Genomic DNA, 15,216 nt, shown 5'->3' on the forward strand with positions numbered 1-15,216 from the left:
AAAAAAAGGACCCAAGGTGACTGCAATGTAGTAGATAAACCTAGTGGCTTAGGGAGAGGGCACACTTAGCAGAGCTTAGTACCCTTAATTTAGAAATTATATTTATTCATTTGACAGATTTTGCCTAGGAGGAACCAAGAATGTACTCCTTTTACATAAATCAGAGTTGGGTTTTTTTTTAAGATTTTATTTATTTATTTGGCAGAGAGAGTGCAGGAGCACACAGGCAGGGGGAGTGGCAGAGGGAGAGGGAGAAGCAGACTCCCTGTTGAACAGGGGGCCGGATGCGGGACTTGATCCTAGGACCCTGGGATCATGACCTGAGCCAAAGGCAATTGCTTAACCAACTGAGCCACCCAGGCACCCTTACATAAATTAGACTTACACCATACACTGTTTTTATTAGGAACATTTTTTGAACAATAAATATACAATAATTTAACCTCTTACTGTTGAAAATATAGTTTCTAATTTTCCACTATTTTGAACAATACTGTGACAGATGCTTTTGTATATGGACATTTGTCCAAACATTTAACACAAATTTCTACAAGTGGAATTGCTGGTTCTGCAAATTTGTTAGTATGTTTTAATCATAAGCTTGTCTGGAAAATCAGCACATTCAACTGTCAAGATTTGATGCTATGTGATGCTCTGGTCTTCTGAGGTCGATACCACTGTTACGTTTGGGGGGCATTTTTGGTGACTTTCAAAAACCACACTCTCATTTTCTTCAGTGTGTGAGAAAGGCCCTCCTATTTCTGACTCTTCCTAGTCTTTCCCACAAATTCAGATCACTCAGTACTGCCAGTGAAGTGCCTCTAGCTGAAGCTCTAGAAGCCTGACTGACCTACTCCCTCCACAGGAGAGGAAAGGCTATTTTAAATCTGTCTCTGAAGGACCTTCCACTGGATTTGAGCCACACTGGAAGAGAAGCCAGGCTCTGATATTCCTTTCATCTCCTCTGGCCTCCTGTTTCGTCCAGTTTCCTTTTTGTGCAGTAAATTCCCTAATTAATTAAAGGTAAATGGAGCTCAGATGATTCTATTATAGACCATTTCCATTCTACTGAGTTGACAAATGCCATCGTCTCGAGTCTGTCTTCCATGGAGCACCTTCAGTATCTACTGGCAAACTGACATTTTCCGCTTTCAAAGTCCTGTTTATGTCCCCACGCTTAGATTACCTTCTAAGAACCCATTTACTGTTAAGTCACAGATAATTTCTACGCTCCATAGCTAATCTATTCCCATTTTTCTAAAGCTATTCTTTGCATTCCGTATCTTCGTTGTAAAAAACAAAAAACAAAAACCCTATTCCCAAGGGCAATGGGACACTCTTGCCTACGTATAAAGCAGCCAGACTTTTGGGTAGGAGGATACTGGGGGGTCTAGGTGAAGTTAGTCTTGCAATGTACCAGGCATAGCGCTCACTGCATTACGTAGGTTATTCCATTTAATCTTCACGACAACCCTGTAGGAGAGTATCATGAGGATCCCCGTTTTACAGATTAGGAAACAGGCTTTGCAAGATTGCCACTCATCTAGGGTCATTCAGCTACTGTGTGGGGAGTGGCCTCCACTTCTGCTTGTAAACTGAGGCAAGCAATAAAGAAAGGCAGGCCAAGGAAAATAAAAATCGGCGGGGGTGGGGGTGGGGTAGGCAGCGAAGGAAACGTCAACTGACAGACGGCTCCTTCCCTGTCCCCTTCCCTCCTACAGCTAAGGCTCCGGCGTAGCTCGCACGCCTCCCAGCGGCCACCTCTTGCCGCCTGCGCTTCCGGCCTCGGGAGGGCGTCATTACTCAGCGCCTTGAGCAGCCACCGGCCTCGCGCACGCGTGTAGCGTAAATCGTCGGGTTAGGAGGCGGGGTTTCCGGCCTTGACCCCAACCCTTTCCGGCAGGAGCCGGAAGACGGTCCCTGACGGCATTGGCGGCGGCCTGTGCGTGGTAGTGTGCTCTGGGCCGCCGGTTTTCCGGCGTCCGCTGGTAGCCGATGCTACGGTCCGGGGCCGCCATCCCCTACTCGGATTGGCGGCGCTAAGGCGCCGGGGCAGCGCGCGAAATGTCGTCGGGGCTCCGCGCCGCAGACTTCCCCCGCTGGAAGCGCCACATTTCGGAGGAGCTGAGGCGGCGGGACCGGCTACAGAGGCAGGCATTCGAAGAGATCATCCTGCAGTGTGAGCGGCGGGCGGCCAGGGGAGCGGGCGGGCGGGCGGACCCCGCAGCAGCACGCGGGGTGCCGGCGGAAGCCGTAGGCGGACCCCTGGCGTCGCCTGCGCGCTTTGCGGCGGCCCCACAAACCCTACGAGGCGGACGCCGCATGCCGTTTTTTAGATCTTACACTCTTGGACTTTAGAGGGCTTTCCCTACTGAACTGTGTGTTCTTCGTGGGCAGGCACCGTTCACGCTTGTGTTTGTAAGCCAAGCTTCCACGCCTGTGTACTTGAATAGGGTCTAGAAACGTCCCGTTTGGGGCCTCGTGTGGTTGAAACGGGTCACTGACTTTAAGCATTAACTCACGTAATTAAGATTGTTCTCTGAAATATTCAGCCTCTGATTCCTCGGACCTCTCGTTTTTTAGTCCACCTTGGTGTTCTTTAACTGGTACACATTTTGAGTCGTGCTGGTTGGTTGGGACATCGTTATTGGAAACTTAAATATGAAGGTTTTCTCCTCTCCCGACCCCTGTCTGCAGTTTGAGTACCAAAATGTACGTACCCTTAGGTGAGTCTCCCTGAGCATTTCCTTGCTCCCTCCCCAGTTTTACGTAACCGATAAATGACACATTTAGGGGGAGAAATGAGCACTCCTCAGTCTTATGGTTCCATCTGCCCTTTGAAGTAAGCCTGACAAAAGTTTGGAGTCCATGTTGATGGTGAGATTCAAAGTAATAGTCGCCTATTAATGAATTCTGTGCTAAATCAGTGGTTCCCAAACTTATGTGCACATTAGTATCACCTGGATCTTTTAAAAATTAAAAAGCCCAGATTAGTTAAATTGCAGTATGTGAGGGTGGAACGCCGATGGGAGTGCTTTTTGATGCTCCCCAAGTATTTCTAATTTGCAGAGTGGTTTGAGTGCTTGGGTAGATAAGCGGCATGTGTTATTTCTCTTTATCTTCTTGAAAATTCTATGAAGCAGGTCCTATTGTCTTTTTTAGGAATGGTGAGGAAACCATGCAGAGAGAGATTAATAAACTTTCTTGGAGAAGCATAGCAGATTCTTGTGGAGTCTGGATTTGAACACAGACTTGATGGGTCCTAACTTTGTGTTTTGTTTTTCTCACTGGGGTTCTGAAGAAATGACCCTTCCTTGCTTTCACTGAACCCGCGGGCCCTCTTAGCAAAGGTGGGAAGCAGAGTGAGATAATTTGCCGCTCTTGTGTACTCTAAGAGACCTTACAGCCAGAAACACAGAAAGCCCCTCCCACTCAAAAGTGATTCCCAATGGGTTATGGAAATTCAGGTGGTCAGGTGTTTGTTGAATGTTTTGTCTTAAAAGCTAAAATAAACTTACAGTCACATTGGGCTGGAAGTTTGACTCCACATCTTACTGATCTTTTCACTTACGTTTCTGAGTCTGATTTACTGCTTTTGTAAAAGGGGTGAATCTCACCCTGCCCGCTTCATAAAAACTGTGTATAAGTGCTTTGAAAGCCATCTTCGAAATAGTCTATAAACAGAAGTTGCTATAATTGCATTGATAGGGATTGGATGGTTTTTCAGCATTGAAAATCGTCATTTTGATGGGGGAGGGGGTGTGGGAGAAAAATCAGAAGATCATGCTGAGAGGGAGCAGTTCATTAAATAGCTATGGGGAATAGTGCTTGCCTGAGGGGCTAGGAGCCCAGACTGATACGAGAGGCAGTTAGGGAGCTGGAGAGAATGACAACCTTTGCCTCTTAGAGCTCTTGTCTTTAGGTCAGCGATTGATATTTGGGGGGCCATTTCCATTTTGCCTGTGGAACACCTTCACTACTCTCTTCTTCCCTTCCCTGGCCAGTCAGGTTCAGCTTCTGCCTCTGAACCTAAAGAGAAAGATGAAAAGAGATTGTAAGGACAGATGGCAGCTTCCCCTCAGCTGGATCCTTCTCTTTAGTGAGAGGAACTTTTAGGGAGGGTCCCTCTTGAATATCTCCTGTCCTTTGAAAGACCTAATATCTCAGGGCACCCACCTCTGGTGTGACATTTTGAAGATCTTATTATTTGATGTGGGTGAACACCCAGGGTTGGAACCATACTTCCCTGTTCTGCTGAACTGGTTGATTAAATTAACCTAAACCAAGAATATTTCTGTTTCTGCCCAGGAGTTCCATTTCCATATATAAAAGAGAAGTAGAACTCAAGACTGTCTTTAAGAAGAAAAAGATAAGGCCTTCCAGCAGTAATATTCACTAGCATAAATCCTATCAAAATTTTGTTCTAGAGCAGTTCTGATCTAGACAGTCCCTATCACATGTAACTGTTTAGAGAATTTCCCATGATCAGTCTGTTTTGCTTAGTGCCCCCTCCCACCTTGCCAGTCCCTGTGTGACTGTCATTCGTAACTACTTGTCCTTTGAATTCCTGCATCATGTTTCCTGTCACATTTGTTACTTTCAGAAGGAAAACTCATTTTCTTCCTTAGGTTTCTCCACTCTTGTATTCTTTGACACATTAGCATCTTCCAAAGTCACCTGAGCGAGGAACTTCAGAATAATCTTCGACTTCTTACTAGTAAATGTCTGTCTGTGTCACTGCCTGCTGTTAAAATCTGTTACTTTACCATGGCCAGTAAGAAAAGGTCTGAATTTTTCATTCTGCTCTTTCATGTGTTGGTTCCAGCTTTCATTTCTGTCTGCTTGCCAGATCACTGCTGGCCCTCAAACCATCCAAGCATATGAGTAAAGATAACTCTTCTAGTCCTTATACTTGACCTTCTGCTATACTTGAGTTCCTCAGGGCCAAGGACTCTCATTCATATTGTATTTCTAGTGCCTTGATCTAAAAATTACGTTTTCCAAATGTAATAATAAGGTACATAATGTTTCATTTTTCCACTGGGTTTGTTTTGTTTTGTTTTGTTTGTAACTCCTGAGATAAACATAGGTAAGTGGGGGACATTCTTGTAAGGATGCTTCCACAGGTTCCTTTGGCTGGGCTGCTCCTGCTTAGGCCAGGAAGCATTGAAGGAGTATATGTTCCTGGGTTTTGGACAGTTGGTACAATTGCTGTCCAAGTGCAGCACCTGGTACTTGGACATCTCATGAAAGTGAAACATACCCAGTTGTCCCCTTTGGGGTTTTTTGGTCCAAATATTTACAGGATATGTAGTAGTGATAAGGTTTGCATCAGTTATAATAATGTGTTTCTTCTTTTCCTTTTTAATAGATAACAAGTTGCTAGAAAAGTCAGATCTTCATTCAGTGCTGGCCCATAAGCTACAAGCTGAAAAGCATGACATCCCCAACAGGCATGAGATAAGGTATTTTGAAACTATCCTTTGTTGCTTGTGTCTCTTCAGTTAAAATGGATCTCAGTTTAGCTGTCACTTTTCTAATTGAGAGGTACTGTTTCTGTGCTCCACTTTTTGTCAGTTCCTTTCAGATAAGAACTTGTGAAGCCCAGTAACTAAAATCCTTTCTTTGAGGGTATGTACCCACGAAGAAGGCTTTTCAGTAGGTGTTGTAAGTCTGAGAAGTCACTCGAGGTGGGTAACTGGGCCAGTTCCTCCATCAGCCTACGGGCTTCACTTTTCCTGAATAATCACACAAGTAGGCATTCTTGAGCAGATTTACACAGCTCTTATTAATACAGGATTGACTGGTGCATAAACATGAAGTGCTTTTTATACAATACAGGTCTGTTTGATGCTTTTTAATTTCAGTGGTTTTCAACGTATTTTAATAGAGTGAAATTAAGCTAGCAGGTCGCAGCAAGCTTTATTTATTTTACTTAAAGATTTTTTTAAAAATTTACTTGTCAGAGACATAGCAAGAGAGGGAACACAAGCAGGGGGAGTGGGAGAGGGAGAAGCAGGCTTCCCTCTGATCAGGAAGCCCGACACAGGGTTCCATCCCAGGACCCTGGGATCATGACCTGAGCCAAAGGCAGATGCTTAATGACTGAGCCACCCAGGTGCCCAAGTTTTTTTTTTTTTTTTGTTTTTTTTAAGAAAGATTAGGAAAACCTTGCATTTTAATAGGAAGGATAAGTATTGTTTCATTAAATATGCAATATGTGTTCATGATGAGAAGTTTGATGTGTTTACATGGGTCATTCATGTAAACTATTTTTCTTTTAAGTTTTTGTTTTCTCGTATTTATTCATTTGAGAGAGAGAGAGTGTGTGTGCTCACGAGCAGGAGGAGGGTTAGAGGGAGAGGGAGAGGGAGAAGCAGACTTGTCACTGAACAGGGCGCCTGATGCGCGGCTCAATCCCAAGATCCTGGGATCATGACCTGAGCCGAAGGCAGACACCTAACTGACTGAGCCACCCAGGTGCCCCGTAAGCTATATTTCTTTTTGAGGGCCATGGTCCAAAAAAATCTAAAAGCCAGATTTCATCAGAAACAGTTTAAATAGAATCATTCTATCATCTTACTGTCTTTTTCCAGATGTTTATCATGTTTCCAGATGTTTATCATGTTTGCATATTAAATTTGAGGGTCAGTATGGGAACAGTACTCATCACTACTCTAGAATCTGTGTACTTTTTTTAGGTGTCAGATAACATTTAGCAACTGTAAAAATGAGTTGGTATTAATTTAAGGGTTTTTTAAAACCCAGAAGGGTAAGGTGCAGCCAAACTTATTTATTCCTATAGCTAAATCTGCTATGTAACTGCATGCCATCCGTGTTTCTTCATCTGGTCTCCTGGCAGACCAGAGTGGGAAAGAGGAACAGAGGGTCCAGCCCAGGTTCTGTCCTTCCTTAACAATAAATTCAAGAGCTGCTTCCTGACTGTGGCCCTGGGAGGCCTACTCTAGTATTTAAAATATTAGTTGTAGCCTTCTGGTCAATATTAGGTATAGAAAATGCCATCTTACCTTTTCATCTAAATCAATCAGCTGAAAACTTGAAATATTTTGTTTCTATCTAATTAGACTCTTGATGTCCGTGTTTCTCTCTCCTGTATTGGTCAGTCAAGTTTGTTTGCTTGGAAAGGTGCTATAAATAGATATACAATAATTCTTTTGATTGAATATCACTGGAATGGTAATTTAATTGGAGGTCCTTCCTTTCCTAAAAACTTGAGCCCCTAATGAGGCCTCTCCTGATGGCCTTGTTTCTATTAATGGTGCCCTTATTTCCCACAAGTCGTCTATGATTCCTTTTTCCCTCAGTGTCCTGCCCCTCGTTGGTAGTCACTCACTCAGGCATGTTCATCCTTCACTCACACACTCTTGTGCGTCTATCCATTAGTCCCTTGGGGTAGAGCAGCTTAAGTGGGTGTTTGATGGTGCCGGAAGGCTATTTACAGAAGATGGGCCTGGTGGCTTCCTTTGCCCTTCTGTCTCCTTAAGTTCTGTCCATCTCATCCTAGTTAGTCTTAAAATACTACCACCTGTGCTTAAAAAGCTTTATCTGGATCTCTTCTCTGCATCCCTCCTGTAGTGTTTTAATCCCTTTGCTTTCTACATAGATTACAGCATAGAAGTAGTTGATTCCATTCATTTCCTGTGTATGTTTCCTAGATGGCAGCATCTAGCAAATTGTTAGAAATGCAGTTAGAATCTTGGGCCCCACACCAGACCTACCATTTCAGTAAGTTAGTAAGGCCCGTAATCTGTAATCAGATGATCTGAGAACCACCACTTTAGACCATGGCTACCCAGTGTCCTTGTCATCTATCCGCAGCACCAGGCAAGCAGGGAGTGACCTGATGTGCTCTTGGAAGAAGGGACTGCTTATACATTTGCATATTTCACAGTGCTTTGCATTAACATAAGAGGATTTGATAAAAATAATTTCTAGTTCTTATGCCTAATTTAGGGTGACTTCCTGTACAGTGTGTTCCACTTTCTAATCTCTTGGCTTCTACTTCATGGGTGAAGATTGGGGAAGTATTAGATTGCCTCAAAGGATGAAGTATTAGGATGGGCTTGGAACATGTCATAAAAGTACCTTTAGAGGGAGGGAGTGTCACACTGCTCCCTTTCCCCTCTTGTTTATGACAGGGCATACGGAAGAGGCCGTTCTCCCCTCCCTTCAGGTGCTGGTGTCCTACTTTTCCAGTGTCTTCCTCGTCCCCATCTTGTGCTTTCCCCGGGTTGTGGTTTAAGTGTCTGTCTTCTGATGGTTCTCCTCTGCAGCCGCAGCCCTGGTCCTGAGCTAAAACACACAGGTCAGTCACCCGCTGTTTCCGACCTGGGGTGCGAACCCCTGCCAAGCCTCCAAAACTACGTGAACTCTTGAGGGCGTTGAGCTCAGCTCTGGGGATCAGATACGTTTGCCAACAGCTTCCACTTGTTCGCCTCTGGCTTGGATTTCTGTACTTGACATGCAGACTCTCACGGCTGATTTCCACTCCACAAACCCCCTTGGGTGTCCACACCACCCTCTTCAGGTCTTTCCCAAACCCCAGTCCCTCCTGTCTCAGTAGGTGGTGCCTGCACCTTTCACACTTGCTCAGGCCCAAAGCCCTGGAGTCCTCCTCCACTCCTTCCTTTCCCTTGGACTCTCTAGCTGACGCAAAAAGCAAGTCCTGTGAGCTCTCTCTTCAGAATGGATCTAGGATCTGACCACATCTCACTGCCTCTACTGCTACCACCTTGATCTGAGCTGGACTTTGTAACAGCTCATGAACTGCTCTCCTTGTTTCTACCCCTTCCTCCCCACACCCCCCACCCCCTGCCGTGGTCTGCTCTCCACCCAGCAACCATAGCAATCCTGTTAAAACTTAAGTGATTCCTCTAGAGGCTCACAATACTGCAGTGACTTCCAGTCATTGTCCCAGGAGGAGCCTGGGAGGTTCTGCATGGTCTCCCCACCTCCTCCCTGACCGTCTTCTCTACCCTCCTGCGTGTGGAGCTCCGCTCATACTTTCTCCAAGGACACCAGCTAGGCTGCCTTCTCCAGGCCTTTCTAACACTTGACGTTCCCTCTTCACTTGAGGGCCCAGCCTCCAGGGGCCATGTGGCTGGCTCCTCACTTCTTTCCGGTCCGCAGTGATGTTCTCCTCTCAGAGAAGCCTCCTCTCAAGGTGCCCCCCCCCCCCCCAGAACAGGAACCCTGTTGCTCTGTCCCCACCTTTACCCTCCTTAGTTTCTCTTCACAGCATGTCTGACCACTGGACTTCACGTATTTACTTACTCACTGTGTCTGCTCTTAACTGTTTATCTGTCACCTGAGAGCAAAGCTTTGTGTTCACTGCCTTCTCCCCAGGTCCAAGGTCAGTGCCTGGCACGTAGTTGGCACTCAAACATTTGTCCAGTGACTGGACCTTGTTGTCTCCTCCATGTTTACCTAAGCCTCATCTGGAATCCATGCTTTGTTCCTGACACGACCCGTGGTTCAAGTTGTGGTTGGTTTATTTTACCATGTCTCATGTTTCCTATTTTCTGCTTCAGGTTTGTAGTGGCTTAGAACCACATTGTCCCAGAGAAAATGAATGGCTTTATTGGTTGTGTGTCACGTATAGGTTCAAAATTCTGAGGTTACTGTTTCAGTGCCAAACTGAGGAGGTTGGGGGTCTGATTTTTTTTTTTTTCTGTTTCCTCTCTTTTTTGCACATTCCTTCATCTGTCTGGTTTGGGGACTTAGTCCTGGACACGATGCTGCCTGGAATGATAGTCAGCTACAAGAGATGGCCCAGCTGAGGATTAAACACCAAGAAGAACTGACTGAGCTACACAAGAAACGTGGGGAGGTACTGATAGCTGCTCCTTGTCTCTGCTCTGCTCTGTGCAGGCCCTGCAGTGGGGGAGAATAGGCAAGAGGGCGCTTGCACTAGAATTTGCAGCTGTCCTGGCTACGTGTGGCATCATCCTCTCTCTCTGGGAATGCAACATCGGGAAAGCCAAGGGCTTTCCCTCCATCAGCAAGAGGGCAAGCCACTAGGGTAGCTGCCAGTCACTCCATTCCCAGGTGGCATGAAAGGTACAAGTGGAGAAACTTCAAGGGAAAGAAGCAGGCTTTTCTGCCTGTTCGAGGGTGGGTCTCACTAATATTTTCCTAAGGTATTTGAGAGTGAACCCTGCAATTTCTGAAAAATTCATTAGAAAGGACATAAAAAAAAGTCCTGGGCTATATTAATCCTGGGTGGCGATTTGATGGCAAATTATGAGAAAATGTATTTTCTCATCAGTGCAGCTGAATTGATCATTTTACCAGCTGAAGTGTGTGAAAGGTGGCTGAGGTGGGGGGACAGATGAGTCTTCAGTGGAAACCTGGCAGTGACCCGTAGCACTTCCCATTGTTCCCATGAGCATCCCCATCTGCCCTCCCGCTCCTCGCTGCCACCCAGCTTATTTCTTCCTGGGGCCTTGGCCCAACTCTACACGGCACATTTTCTTTCTTAAAAATAAAAGCCCCCCCCTCCAAATTTTAAAAAGCACCCACTGTTTAGGTTCCAGCTGAGGTCCTGAACTCTCTCATTGATGCAAGTGTTTTCCTTTCCCCAGTTAGCTCAATTGGTGATTGACCTGAATAACCAAATGCAGCAGAAGGACAGGGAGATGCAGATGAATGAAGCAAAGTGAGTAGAGATGATGCCTTCTCCAGGGCTGGCCATGGTGTTGCACTCTGTTTATTGTACTCTTGTGGGTGGGGCCAGTGGTGATTGCTGGCAAATGGTCACCACGTGGGACTCAGCAGGAGTGTCACTTCTGTGCATGCACAGCCTGAGATTTTTATCTACCTGCTAAGGATGGCAGAGGCAAGGACAGTGCCCTCAGTCTCCTGGGTTCCCAGCATGCCCCTGGCAAGTACCCTTGGCCCTTGTGAATGTCCCCAAAGCATTCATGGCTCTCCCTGTTGCCACTGCATAGGAGAGCTAGCGTCTTCTATGGTGGAGATGGTGCCAGAGTGAGCCTGTGGCCTTTGGGAACAGGGATGAGTTTGTTGGCAGGATAATTCTTGATCAGGGAGAAGCCTGGAATTCCAAATTGTAGGACCTTTGAGCTGGAGGGAAGCCTGGGTTTCCTCTGTGCCTTTTTTCCTTGCTTTGCAGACAGGGGTCTCTAAAGGCTTAGAAAGGCATCTTTGCTTATCAAGTGATCGAACCAACGGAAAGTGCAGAATTTCTAGGCCTCTTTTAAGCCCCTGTTAGTACTCTATATAGGCATCAAAAGTTCCCTTTTCAAATCCTGCTTTTCTAGTCCTTCATCGCCTGGGTGAATTTTACCCTAGGTAAAATTCCTCTCCTAATCAGCTTGTCCTGTAAACCCACTAGGGCTGGGCTTGGCTAAGTGAGATGTTCATAAACATGAGTCCTCCGTGGCACCTGGTGTGATGGCTGGCGTTATTGTAGGGGGCCCGTGCTCACGGAGCTCCAGCACCTGGCAAGGTGCCCTGGCTCCTCACAGGGCTCCCGAGCAGGCCCATTCCTCTTCTCCACGTCCTGCTTTCAGAATTGCAGAATGTTTGCAGACTATCTCTGACCTGGAGACAGAGTGCCAAGAACTACGCAGTAAGCTTCAGGACCTTGAAAGAGCCAACCAGACCCTGAAGGATGAGTATGATGCCCTGCAGATCACGTTTACTGCCTTGGAGGAGAAACTGAGGAAAACTACTGAAGAGAACCAGGAGCTGGTCACCAGGTGGATGGCTGAGAAAGCCCAGGAAGCCAATCGCCTAAATGCAGAGAATGAAAAAGATTCAAGGTGAGACACTAGTCTACAGGTAGTGATTCCCTTTTTTAGTAAAGTAGAGCCTTGTTTTCTGAAAAGACAGAAACAAACCTGGCAGCTCTGATGAGGAGGGATGGCACAAGCTGGCCAGAAAACACTAATAAAATCAGAAACCTCAGTGGTGCACATAAAAGAGATTTGCATTTATAAGAACACTTTTACAGCTGAGCGGAGGATTACCTTCCAAAAGGGTTTTGGCCCGTACAGTTTTTGCCAGTGAATTCTTTCAGTGTGTCAAGGAGAAAAGCTAATTCTTGAACAATAGAAGGCAAACCAGAAATAGAAAAAGATTGCAATTTTTCCCATCCATAATTTTATAACACCAACCACATCCATACCAAAGCTCTGGATAGTATAATAATAAGACTACGGTCTAACCTCACATGAATATAGATGTAAAATCCCTAAGTCAGAGTCACTGGTACCTCCGCCCCACCCCCCCAAAGAGAGTGTGTGTGCCCACACAAGGGGAGCTGAGAGGGAAAGAGAAAATCTCAGGCTCCATGCCCAGTACATACGGGGCTCCATCCCAAAACCCTGAGATCATGACCTGAGCCAAAATCAAGAGATGGTTCCTTAACTGACTGGGCCACCCAGGTGCCCCAGTACCTTTTTTTTTTTTTTTTTTAATTTACTGCAGTCCTACTAGGATTTACCCCCAGGAATTAAAGACGGTGTATCTGGAAATCAATTAAATCTCTCACCTTGGATGATAAACTGTAGGGCCACTATAGTAGACCCCAAAAATGCCATTTGCTCAGATTCAGTTCCCAGTCCTGATAAAAACCCTTCAACTTGGAACAAAAGCTTTTAATAAACACACATATCAGCAACCAACAGCCAGTAGCATTCTTAACAGGGAGACCTTCCATTCTAGACGCCAGAGTCAGTCTTGATGGAGGGAAGTGTGTGTGTTGAAAATTTCCACGGAGAGTCTAACACACATCAAAACCAGGAACAGAAGGAAGGGCTCACTCTCTTCAACTCTGACTGATGTTTTGGCCATCTGACCAGATAAGATGCAGAATGAAAGGCCACTAGAAGGGTCGGGGGCCCATGCTTATCCACTTAGAAAGCCTAAGAAAATCCACTGAGCAAACGGACAGTAAGTGGTCAACAGATTAGAACATACGATTTTTCTTCTTCTTTTTCTTTTTTTTTTTTTTAAAGATTTTATATATTTATTTGACAGAGATCACAAGGAGGGAGAGAGAAGGAAGCAGGCTCCCTGCTGAGCAGAGAGCCCAATGCAAGAATCGATCCCAGGACCCTGAGATCATGATCTGAGCCGAAGGCAGAGGCTTTAACCCACTGAGCCACCCAGGCACCCCATAACATACAATTTTAAAGCCCTGTGTCTGTAGTTTAGAATTTGAAAAGATGATTGCAGTTAATCTGAAAGAATGAAAATAGGAAGGAGTCATCATAATGATTACTAATCCTACCAAATAATACATTCAAGTAGATTTCAGAATCTGTATAAAAACTGATAACATAAGAGATGAAAAATGTGATACCTGTTTCTTATTTTATGAAAAATTTCTAAATAGTATGAGGACTTCCCAAACATTTTTTTTTAAAAATAGAAATAAAAAGTGGACTGTATAAAATTTTCCGATTTCTTGACACAAAAACAATCAAAGAAATGCAGTCAATCACTAGGTAAATATCCTGCTGCAGAGTGGATGAGACAGGTGAGCCCTCCAACAGGTGTGAGGCACAGGGAGTTGATGAAAGCAGGAGTGCACATGGTCAGGAAAGCTGGCCTGGAGGACTGCCAGGAGGAAGGGGGAAGCACCTTCACATTGTCTGTGGAAAGCCCATTCCACCACCTCCCAAGGCCACCTAGGCATGACCTGAGAAGTGTTCCCACTTGTTGGACTTTATTTTAAGCAAGTCCTAAGACTTGGTCACGGGTAGTAGTTTGTGATCGCACATTACTCATAGTAAAAAAAAATAAGAAGCAGTATCTCCCTTGGGGAAGAAATAAACTGATACTTTCATACAGTGCAGTTTTACGAAGTCATCTAAAAATACACGTCTTAGGAGTACTTAGTGACCCAAGAAAATACATGTAATTAATGTAACTGAAAGTATGGTAGGAAATGTTTTCATAGGACATGATCCAAAATTTGAATGAATTTAAAAGTTTAAAAAGGAACCATATCGTTAATAGTGTTTATTTCTGCGTGGCAAGACTGTGGCTTTTATTTTCTCATTTTATACTTCTCTGTATTTTCTAACTTTTCTTAAGTTTCTGTCATACTACAACATGAGCTTTGTTTTTTATTCTGTCTCATATTTACATTTTTTGTTAAAGATTTTATTTTTAACCAGTCTCTACCCCCAACATGGGGCTCAAACTCATAACCCCCAAGATCAAGAGTCACATGCTCTGCCAACTGAGCCAGCCAGGCGCCCCTCGTGTTTCAGTAAAATAGCTTGGCCTCTGCTGTGGAGTTGTTAGCTTAAAGGCAGTGAACTCACCAGGGTCACCTGGAAGTCAGTGTAGCACGTTGAACACCTGCCAAGGGAGAAGTAGGCAGGCGTTTCGTTAAGCTAAGGAAGGGTCCTTGGTCATCACCGTGGACAGGAGAATGACACAGACTTCCTTCGAACATGGGGTACGAGGCATATTACATGTCTGCCTTTGCTCCTTTGGAGTGTTTCCCTAGGGATTTGCCTCTGGTTGCATTCTCTTCTGATTGCATAGGCGGACCTTGAGGTTTCTTCACTTTTGCTCTGACTTTACTCCTTGGAAGCTTTCCCTCCTTCCTAATGATCCCCAAGTCAGATGTTCTCCTTCTAGAGCCTTAGTTTACCAGAGCGATAGCATGGCACATTTCATGTTTTGAAGTAGCTGTCCATGTTCTGCCTCCCTCACTATGCTAAGGTAGGTCTTTACCATCACGGTGGCTGCTATGTCGGACACACTTGGGGAATATTTGAACTATTGAAGGCAGTATCTTTTCAGCTTTTCTAATGAAGGAGGGGCTGCAGGAGCCTTCTGCTCCCTACAACACTAGATCTTTTATCCTTCACTTAGAGGTAGTGCCTTTGCAGTAGACGAGCTGTTACTTGTCCCACACCAAATTCTGGTTTCCCTCAAAGGTAGTTCATAGGTCATCTATTCCAGCTAAGAAAAAATGATAAAATTTTGTCATTCGTCCTATAAAACTTAGTTTCCCATCTTCCTCATATAAAAGTAAGAGTGTAGGGGGCGCCTGGGTGGCTTAGTCAGGTAAACGTCTGGTTCTTGATTTTGGCTCAGGTCCTGAGCTCAGGGTGGTGAGATCCCGCCCTGTGTTGAGCTTTGTGCCCAGCAGGGAGTCTGCTTGCCCTCCCCTGCTCTTCCCCTCCTCCCGCTTGTGTGTATGTGCGCACT

The 15,216-nt window shown here is 45.2% G+C and overlaps 1 protein-coding gene across 5 annotated transcripts in view; it reads left to right on the forward strand.

Moving 5' to 3' along the window:
* The first annotated feature begins 1,896 nt into the window (after positions 1 to 1,896).
* Positions 1,897 to 15,216, forward strand: part of ATG16L1 (autophagy related 16 like 1) — a 37,169-nt gene continuing 23,849 nt past the window's right edge. For 4 of the 5 annotated variants that reach the window (XM_032355206.1, XM_032355207.1, XM_032355209.1 and 1 more), the window contains exons 1-5: positions 1,897 to 2,179; positions 5,372 to 5,465; positions 9,745 to 9,850; positions 10,605 to 10,678; positions 11,553 to 11,804. In XM_032355206.1, coding sequence (XP_032211097.1) covers positions 2,065 to 2,179; positions 5,372 to 5,465; positions 9,745 to 9,850; positions 10,605 to 10,678; positions 11,553 to 11,804 — 641 coding nt within the window. In that variant the 5' untranslated portion in view covers positions 1,897 to 2,064. The remainder of the gene's footprint in view (positions 2,180 to 5,371; positions 5,466 to 9,744; positions 9,851 to 10,604; positions 10,679 to 11,552; positions 11,805 to 15,216) is intronic. The other variant, XM_032355210.1, reaches the window with a different exon arrangement.

This window comes from Mustela erminea, chromosome 8 (genome assembly GCF_009829155.1).
Source record: "Mustela erminea isolate mMusErm1 chromosome 8, mMusErm1.Pri, whole genome shotgun sequence".
Lineage (NCBI taxonomy): Eukaryota > Metazoa > Chordata > Mammalia > Carnivora > Mustelidae > Mustela > Mustela erminea.